Genomic DNA, 10,333 nt, shown 5'->3' with positions numbered 1-10,333 from the left:
AAAAATGAGAAAATGTTATAAAAATATAAGAAATAGAAAATCCTAGACAAGTTAAAATACAGAAAAAATTTAAGCAAAGTCTTTTGAATCAGGCAATATTTAGTGTATCAAATAGTAACCTTAATAGCTAGATATAAAGTAATCTAAACCCAGGGCACCAACCATGTCAAAAGGCAGCAGGCATGCTGACCACCCAGAATCCTTTGCCAGGGTTAGTGTTCTCTGATTACTGACTTAGGCACGCCCCTGGTAACAAGAGTACTTGTTTGTTATTGATATTATAAAAATAACCATTCTTTAAATGATTACACATAGTAAATAAAATTAGAACTATACATAAGGATTTGAATAATTTCAATTTCCTTAAGGACCACTTGCAATCTCTGCCTGTTTCACAGACCTGTAGGAGAGAAACAAAACAAAACAAAATGTGCTTAATGACATGTCTATAGTGTAGCATATTTAAAAAAGATGTGTCAACTTTATCCATTCATCTACTGATGAACAGTTAGGTTGTTTCCTATCTTGACTATTATAAGTAATGCTGCAATGAACATGGCTTTTTGAGACCATTTTGTATTTAACCATTTATTTAGACAGTATTGTGCAGACATAAATATATAACTGTGTGTGTCTGTGTGTCATATACAACAAAACTAAATTATATTTAATAAACTGTGTTGTGACTCACATTTTATGTAAAAATATAAAAATGTTTTCCATATTAGAATATACTAGTATATAGATATAGGTAGGTAGATCTATCCAGTTAATATATGTATATACCCAGTTAATATATGTCTCATCCATATTCCATTATGTAGATTGCTATACATTTTTAATAAATCCTCTTTTGTTGATCATTAGATGATTTTTAAATTTTTACATGTTTTCTATATTTTATTATAAAACAGGTCTTATGTTTTATTATAAAACATGTGCAATGAACATAATAATATTCTGATAACTACACAGTGCTGCATTGCACAAATTGTTTTTTAGGTGATTTAGTAATATAGAATTATTGGGTCAGTGAGCAATCAGAGCAGAACAAAACTGAATGAGCTGCCAAAGTGGGTAGTATACTTCTCATTTCATGTAGAAGCTGGGTGACCATTTGGTAGGGGTTGTGCAGAGAAACGACCAGCATGATATTGGAAGAGACGTAGCTGGTTCTAAATTCTTTCTAATTTTGAAATGCTGTGACTCTGAGTGCTAAGAACAAACTCAACCTTTGCTTCTCTCTGTGACATACTTGAGAGAATATACTGTGAACTGCTCATGTTTATATATTCACTTCATGGGCTAGCCTCATGTCCATGGATCTGATATTGTTCTGAGATGCTGTGTCTCCGGGATATATTTAATGGTGCTATGGAGTCGGTGGACTGCACAGTGGGGGAATATGTTTTCATCTCACATATATTTAAAAGTGATTTTCCTGCCAAGAAGAAGAGTTCAAATTCCCTTTCTACCTCCCCAGTGAGTACAGATTCAGTGAGGAGCCAGAGAGCCACGCAACATCACAGAAAGAAGGAAACCTTGTGCAGAGTACTTGGAGGAAAATCTTTTTTTCTCGTTAGAGGTCATGAAGACTATTTTAGAAAGTCTGATCCTTGAGCAGTTGTAGGATAGTACCCATAATCACCCGACATTAATAGTAAGTGCCCTGAGCAAACATACCAGAGTAGACCAGAGTAGGACAAGAAGAGCACGGAACACAAAGAAGAAGGTCGGTAGAACCTGCACGATGGAAGAAAGAGAGAGAGGTAACACGCTGCACCAGGAAACACCAGTTAAACACAATTCCCCCCTGGTTTAGCCAACTTCGAGTGAAAATGAAATGAAATTAATAGTAAGATTACATTTATACTATACAATGAGCTGCAATTACATACGTTAACTGTTCAATAGTGAGTATACTTTCACATCATAATTCAGTCATGTTCAATTTAAACTTTTGTTGATTTTTAAATAAAATCCAGCCCCAAATGCCCCTCTGAATAGTGTTAGGAATACATATGTCAGTTGCAGGAAGACACTATCTCAATTCAAGTCGTAATGCTTATGTTCAGCCTGGGTTAGGCAGGAAAGCAGTCCCCTACAGGCTGTAGCCTTAACACAGCTTATTCTGGATTGGATATATACATGTCACAGTACTGTGGTGCTATAATATTTGTAATTTCATGTTATCATCACAAAGTTATTGAGCTTCACATGAAGTAGTGCATATACACTACATCTATAACACTGCATGCTAAACGTAATTCCTCTGAATACATCCCTAAGGCAGGAGAGTAAACCTAGTGGGAAAATTTAAAACCATGAGGAAATAAAGAGGATAAAAGCAGTGAAATAAAGGAATCAGTACACATCAAAGATATTAAAGGGTCTTAAAAATCCTACAATTAAAATAACTATTTAACCTGATGTTTATCAAAGTGATTTGATAATAGATTTTTATGTAACTCACTTTTAAAAATTCTATAGAGATCCATTGGTGGGTACTGCTTCAACCAGAGGCATATCAATGCAATTGTTGGTTTACATAATTCAGCAGTGAAATAGAAAAAGCACAGGTTTGTACTCAATAGACCTGAATTCAAATCTTGGCCCCATTCCTTCTTATATACTAGTAGGGGACCTTGAGTCAGTAGCACTGCTCAGGATTCTCCACTGAGGATTATTATCAAGAAAATGCCTTTGGAAGTATCATTAAGTAGTGGGCATTTGATGGTTTTACAGTATTCAAATTTAGATAAATAGGAACTACAAAGTACATTTGGAGTGAAGGTGGTCGTGGTGATTGTATATGGAAAGGGTGCTTTATTTAATAAAGCTGGAGAACTTGGTACATTTTTAGAAATCTTAAACATGGAAGGATTTAGGAACAAAATAGTGATGCATTCACCTTTGGGTGCTGGCAAGAGACCAGTTGAATTAATGCTCTATATAGAGTTTCTCAAATTTTAAGGGTATCAGATCAACTGGAGAGCTTTTTAAAACACGGATTGCTGTGGGCTCCACTATCAGAGTTTCTGACTTTAGGAAATGTAGGGTGGAGGCCAAGGGAACTGCATTTCTTACAAGTTCCTAAGATGTTGCTGGTTTATGGACCACAGGTTGAATATCAATGTTCTATGTAGCATGGACTTCAGGGTGAAGAATAAAGCCAGCTGTGGCCTGACATACTTGAAGAAAAAGGAGTAGTGAAGTGTCTGGGCACCAAACAAAATCAAAGTGTAGAGAATCTTAAGTGCAGGAGGTTTGGGACAAAGATCCTATATAATAAAGAGCTAATATGCTAATTAGACCAGTTGGCGAAACGACCTTCCAGAACGACCAGTGGGCAGGGCCGTGGGGCCGCAGGGCTGTGAGGTAGCCAGGGCCGCAAGGCAGCTGGGCTGCGAGGGCCAAGCCCCTTGCACAAATTTCGTGTGTTGGGCATCTAGTTAGAATATAATAATTTAAATTTTTAGAGTTGGATGCTATTTCACATTTGACAAAAAAAAAAAAAAATACATTGCCATAGAAGACCAATACATTTGAGAGAGTCAAGGAATGATAATGGTAGGGCATTGGATAAGTCACCCACTTGATAGTCAAAATTTCCTAATAGGAGTTGTGGTAGAGAGGAAAACAGTAAACCAAATGTAAGTGCTCCACATGAAAGAACAGAAGTGATGGGCAGGATTACAGTGACAAAGAAACTGGACAGCAGGACAAATGGCGTGAACCTAAAAGAAAAGGAGAATTTCAAGTAGACTGTTTCATGCTTCCTCATGGTGCAAGCACCATGCCAAGACACATGGCAACTGAAAGAAGGATCAACTTCCCTGGGGAAGGCTCACAGGGAAGCAGTGTCTTCTAGAAGAACCCATTTCAAATAAGGCAAAGAAAGGCATGGAGAGTGTTATTTGAATAGCACCGAAGGAGAATCGGTTTGCAAATCAAATTCCAGTTGCACATGGTACAGGGGAAAGTTCTGAGAAATATATCAATGGTGGTAAAGAATACAAAACATGAGATGGTTTTATTTTGACAGGGGCAGTAGGGCAAGACAGAGTGGCCCAGGGTAACAGGAATAAAAAACAGAAGTAACTGATCTCAAGTTTCTGACCTGAACTTTGGTATAACGTTGTTCTAATATGGCAACAACCTTACATGGCTTCCCTCTGTGAAGTAGGACTAAATATCAGGGGATAGCCCATTACTTCCCATACTTGGGGGAATGCAAGGAATGAAGCAGCTTTTGTGTGGTGGGGGGAGGGAGAACAAGCAAGCAAGCAAGGAGCCAAAAATTGTAGAAATAAAGGTAATTTGTTTACGCATAGAACCTTCTTCTTTTCTTCTTGAATGCCATATGTACAGGTTTATTCAGTAAAAACCAGCAACACAAATCACCTGAGGCAATGGGTTTCAAATGCGTGTGTGGGATTGATGTAAAAGGCTGCATTAAAGCACCATACTCTTTGCAACTCTGAATTACCATTACCACAGAGGAGCAACACAGTGAACATTGAAGTGTCACTGAACATATCATGTTTGGTTGTGTGTGTACTGATAAAACCACTTACTACATAACGTTGTCCATGTTTCTAATCATGGCCTTCCTGAGTAATCAGAAGATGCAACTTGGGCTTGGCCACTTCTCGAGTCACTTCACCAGTCTGAACTAAATTTAATCATGCATTCATTCAATTCATCCAGTAAATACTATTTAGTAAATAGTGAATATATAAATATTTATTAAATAATTGTGTGCTAAATGCTTACAATGTAAAATATGAATATTACAACAAAATTTTCCCTAATAGGTTAATTTTTGGAATTAAATATGTGGGAGCAACTTATAAATTATAAAGCCTATATAACTAGTGGAAACTTTCTGAAAATTGTTGTGAATGTTAACAAATGGATAATCTTTTTGGTCCTAATATGAAGGAGAAAGTCACGTGGAATTTACATTTCAGAATATAAATAAAAACTCTGTTTTTGGTCTGAAGAATGTTTAATTATACTAAAGTTGATATAGAGTTTTGGGATATTTAGTCAACATTTCATAACAAGTCAGTTTGAAGACATTTGGCAGCATGCTTTGAACAGTTGTTCTATTTTAAATAGCTTACTATGGGATTGAAAACATGCTTAATGTAATTACTAAATGTTGTTTATTTTATTCTGTCAAAATTTTATTTTTTATGTTTATCAAATATGCCTCCCTTAATTTTCTGGATGACTTTGCCTGTAGATAATAATTCAGAGCACAGTGTAAATATAACTAAATCAAGTTGAAGTTATATTAAAAGCAAATTTCCTAGCCAAATGTATTACTGCTTATTTCTTTACATGTCACTTTTCCTATTTTCATGTTTCATAGTATTTTCTTTATGATACAAACTCTTTCAGTGCTCAGTGAAATAATTACTCTCTTGATACTATTTATACACACATTTCTCCCACCTTCCCTCTTCATTTAGCTTCTAGAGATGGAATGACATTTTACACTAGAACATATGACCTTCGATTAAGTTAGAATGTAAATTGCACTTATTAATCATGTACCCTTGGGAAAGGGTATTTAATAAATCTAAGATTGTAAAATCAGAGTACTATCACTCACACATTCATTTGTCACGGGGATAAAAGAAGATACTACAAACATTTAATAAATGTCAGTCCTCTTCCATTTCCTCCTATTTTAGAGAACATGTGTTTCTATATAACCTTAAAATGTCAATTACTCATAATAGGTTTTAAAAAGTGGAATTCTGTAATTCTAAATATATCCCCCAAGTTGACTTTGTAGTTTTATTGTATACTAGTGGCCGGATTCGTGCACATTGAAAGGAAATTAATTAGAAGAAATATTTTAATATCGCTATTCACCCTTTCTCTATAATAGAAGTGTCAGAGATTAAAGAAAATTAGGGAAACTGTCTTTTAATTAACTTAGATGGGAGGCCAGTATCAGATGGGGACAAATATCGCTCATGCACGAGTCAACGTTTATTTATAAACTAGAAGCCTGGTGCACGGATTCATGCACTGGTGGGGTCCCTTGGCCTGGCCTGTGCCCTCTCGCAATCCGGGACCCCTTGGGAGATGTCAGAGAGCTGGTTTCGGCCCAATCCCCATAGGCCAGGTCAAGGGACCCCACCAGTGCACAAATCCGTCCCCCGGGCCTCTAATATGCATATAAGATCTTTGGTTAATCTCTTCCCGCCTTTCCTTCTGAGATTCATCAGTCTGTTCCATGGTTCCATGCTTGTGCATTGAGCATCTGCCCCCTGGTGGTCAGTGCACTTCATAGCTACCAGTCGAATGGCCACTTGGGCTTTTATATATATAGATTAGGCTATGGGACAATTTCCCCAACTTATTATTAAATTAATACTGATTAGAATATATGCTAGTTCTCTCAGTGAGAAAGATTTATTAAGCACAATGTTCTGTGCTTAGAACATTGATTCCCCCCCTTTAGTAAGTAAGTGTGAAATAGGAGGAAAAGGGAAATCCTATATAATAAAAGAGTAATATGCAAATTTTCCTCTCGACTGGGAGTTTGACTGGAGTTCAACCGGGGGGCAGGGCCAACCCACCAACTGCCTGCATGCCCTCCCCCCAGCCGGCCCCACCCCCGATCAGCTTCCCCACCCCCATCGAGGGCAGGGCTGGCCCGCCAACCACCTTCGGCTCCTCCCCCTGCTGGCCCAGCCCAATCGGCCCCAATCGTGGTGGGCCAGCCAGACCCCACCCATGCACAAATTTGTGCACTGGGCCTCTAGTGAAATAATAAGGAACGTTGGGATCAATGATGGAGTGGCTACATGTACCCCATTGGTAGGCACGAGACGAACTCACACAGCCTGGAAGAATATGTGAGAGCATTGCATAAGGTGATGATACTACCCATGAGTCTACACAAGGAAGAGGTCACTCTTTTTGCCCCAAATTAAGACTATGTAATCCTTCTCTCCTCTAAAGTGCCAACGTATACTAGAGGCAACAAGTTGAATGCAAAAGCCATAGAATAATTAAGAAAAATGAGCTTGGGCTTTATAAATGAAAAAGATAAATTATTACCAGTAAGTAAAAGGTGGAAAGTGTTTGGCAGAGAATCTTGGAGGAGAGCATTCTCTTTCATTCTCATGTAGTTAATGTACCTCTGATAGTTAAAAATCTGGGAATTGAGCACACATAGATACAGCTGAGCGTGAGTCTTTCCCTGCAATTTGCTAGCTTGTGGACAACAGGGAAGCAGCAGGAACTTTGATGAGTCTCCTGATTTCCAGTTTTTCCAACTCTATCAGAGCTTCTAGAAAAAGAAAATTAGCCTCACACTGACATAATTAAGTGTCACATGTATGCTCACAAAAAAAGTGAGTCCAGTAATAAACTGCAGTGAGAAACTAACAAATGTCTGGCAACAAATTCCATGAAGGAGTGAGAGACTGATGTCCTTACGGGATAGAAGATAAACTAAATATTGTCATTAACATTTGTGCATAAATAGAAACCATTTTACATGCTATATTGCTAAGCCAAAAAGTAAGAGCTTAGAATTAACTAATATTTACCAAGCACATGCTATGTGTCTGACACTACGTTTGGAACAAATTAAAGCAATAAAAAGTAAATCTTTTATTAGTCTATAAAAGCAAAATGCAATAATCTGAAAATGTGTTAATTATGCCTAAATCTGTTGAAATATATTGAAGTGAGAAATTGATAATCCAGTAATGGTTGGGTAAATTATGGAGATAAAGCATCCCACTAAAAACATGAAAAATACATTTAAAAGTATGTGTGAAGGCATCAGAGACCTTTCAAAGCAATAAAGTATTACTACTACATGGCAAATATACAGGAGAATAAGAAAATAAACAGAAATTTTAAAAGTGAAATTTGGGGACATGCTTCTGTTAAAGGTACCTGCCAGTTACTGAAATAAATTCTGAGGGGCTGACCACCAAAAGAGAGATTGCAAAAAACTCCTAGAATCGGAGCTCCAGTGTTACTGAGGAGGTGACTCAAATAAACTCCCCAGGTTTTGGATTGCTACTCTGAAGGGACACACTACAGGAAAGGAGTAAGGGCAACATGGGAATATGGCAGCCCTCTAAATGAATAAAGCCCAACTTAAAATCTCAATTTTTTGTTGAATTTCAAATAATCTAGGAATACTTCTTTCAGAAACAAAGTAAAATGTTCTCTTGGAAGAAGTTAATATCATGGGAGGCCTCAAATTATCTCTCTAATTTTTCATATAAATTTCAATACTTAATAAAAAATAAACAGGCATGCATGGTGACAAGACTATGTGATCAAATCCCAAAATAATAATGGAGAATATTTTGAGTGGTGATATTATGGGAATTTTTGTTACTTTTCTCTTAGCAAATTTCCAGTATTCAATATGGTCTGATTAATTATACATTAAATGCTATACATCAGATCTCTAGACATATTTATCCTACATAACTGCAACTATTTAGCCCTTGACAAATATCTAACCATTTCTCCCATATCCTGGCCCCAGTAACCATCATTCTATTCATTGCGTCTCTGTATTTGACTTGTTTAGATTCTACATATAACTGAAATCACACATTTTTTTCTTCTTGTGTCTGGCTTATTTCACTTAGCATAATGTTCTCTAAATTCATCCATGTTGTTGCAAATTACCAGATCTCCTGTTTTAAAAAATGCATATTAATATTCCATTGTAATATATATAATAATTTCTTTGTCCATTCATCTATTGACAGCTACTTAGGTTGTTTCCATATCCTGGCTATTGTGAATACTGCTCCAATGGGAGCATAGCTCTCTTGTGAGGTGCTAATTTCATATCCTTTGGGTATATACCCGGAAGAGAGTTTGTTAGATCATATGGTAGTACTAATTTTAGTTTTTGCAGAACATTCACATTGTTTCTCATAATGGCTTAACAATCAATTTACATTTAAACAACAATGTACAAGGGTTCTCTTTTTTTTCCACATCTTCACCAACACTTATTTCTTATCTTTTTTATAATATACATCCTAAGACATGTAAGGTGATATTTCATTATGGTTTTGATCACTTTCCCCTGATTATTAATGGTGTTGAGTACCATTTCATGTACTTGTTGGCCATTTGTATGTCTTTTTTGGGAAAATGTCTATTAAAGTCTTTGCCCATTTTTTAAACAGGTTATTTTTTTTTTACTATTGAGTTGTATGAGTTTCTTACATATTTTGGATATTAATCCCTTATCAGATATATAGTTTAATAAAAATTAAACAAAATAGGTGGAAAAGAAAAGAAAACTACCACAAAAGACACTGAATAGTCAAATCAGTCTTGAGAACGAAGAACAGAATTGGTGGCATCATACTTCCTGATTTCAAATTATATTACAAAGCTATGGTAATTAAAACAGCACAGTACTGGCATAAAAGTACACACATGGACCAGTGGAACAGAAATAGAGAGCCCAGAAATAAACTCCAAATATATATGGTGAACTAACTTTACACCAGGACACCAAAACTACACAGTGGGGAATGGATAGTGTCATCAATAAATGGTGCTGGGGAAACTGTAAACACATGCAAAAGACTTGCAGCCAGCCAATACATTCTTCTCATTTGTAAAGATACTTTCCATTGGATATAAGGCTTCCATATAAGCTAAATCCATCAAAGTTAAAGAATAAACTAGATTTTTTCCTTCATTTTGTGTCCATTATTCTATTTTTTTTTTTTAGCCACACCTAGAGCAAATATAAGAATATTCCAAGACAAACAAAAAGTATTTGGTGAAAGTATTAAAAACATGTGCTAGTCATTCATACTTTTGATTTTTAAAAATAACAAAAAACTGGACCATGTATCTCCTATTTTTAATTTTAAAGAATTGAACTCCACATGTACTCTAAGCCAGCAATTTTTAATGTTTTTCATCTCATTGCACACGCAACAAATAGGGATAATTTTGATTCATTCACACCAGATGGCTATTGTTGTGTTGGCTGTTGTCATTTCTTATTTGACAATCCAAGGGAAAAGAGGTTAGTGCCCCTAAATAGCCAGGTATTTCATGTTATAAAAATTCTTGTGGCACATGGTTTGAAAATCACTGCTCAAATCCAAAGAATTTTGCAGTCCAAAATAACAGTTCTGCTGTCTTGTTGTTTAAACACAGGCTTCTCTGACACTTGTTATAAAAATTTCTGACTAGTATTGCATGTGGCAAGGGCATTTTAATAAACAAAGAAGGTAGTCTGAAGCATGCAACTTTATGTATTGCTGAGCAACCTGACCCATTTTCCCATTACACTTAA

General features: G+C 36.1%; 1 protein-coding gene across 4 annotated transcripts in view; it reads right to left on the bottom strand.

The window, feature by feature from the left end:
• Window positions 1–363: 363 nt before the first annotated feature.
• LOC307113920 (uncharacterized protein C8orf34) overlaps window positions 364–10,333 on the bottom strand; it is a gene marked incomplete at both ends in the record, with an annotated part of 253,601 nt that continues 243,631 nt past the window's right edge. For all 4 annotated transcript variants that reach the window (XM_079795931.1, XM_079795933.1, XM_079795932.1 and 1 more), the window contains 2 exons: window positions 364–400; window positions 1,680–1,743. In XM_079795931.1, the coding sequence (XP_079652057.1) occupies window positions 364–400; window positions 1,680–1,743 (101 nt within the window). The remainder of the gene's footprint in view (window positions 401–1,679; window positions 1,744–10,333) is intronic.

The sequence above is a fragment of the Cnephaeus nilssonii genome (genome assembly GCF_951640355.1).
Source record: "Cnephaeus nilssonii genome assembly, chromosome: 18".
Lineage (NCBI taxonomy): Eukaryota > Metazoa > Chordata > Mammalia > Chiroptera > Vespertilionidae > Cnephaeus > Cnephaeus nilssonii.
This window is presented reverse-complemented; position numbering and strand designations above follow the sequence as displayed.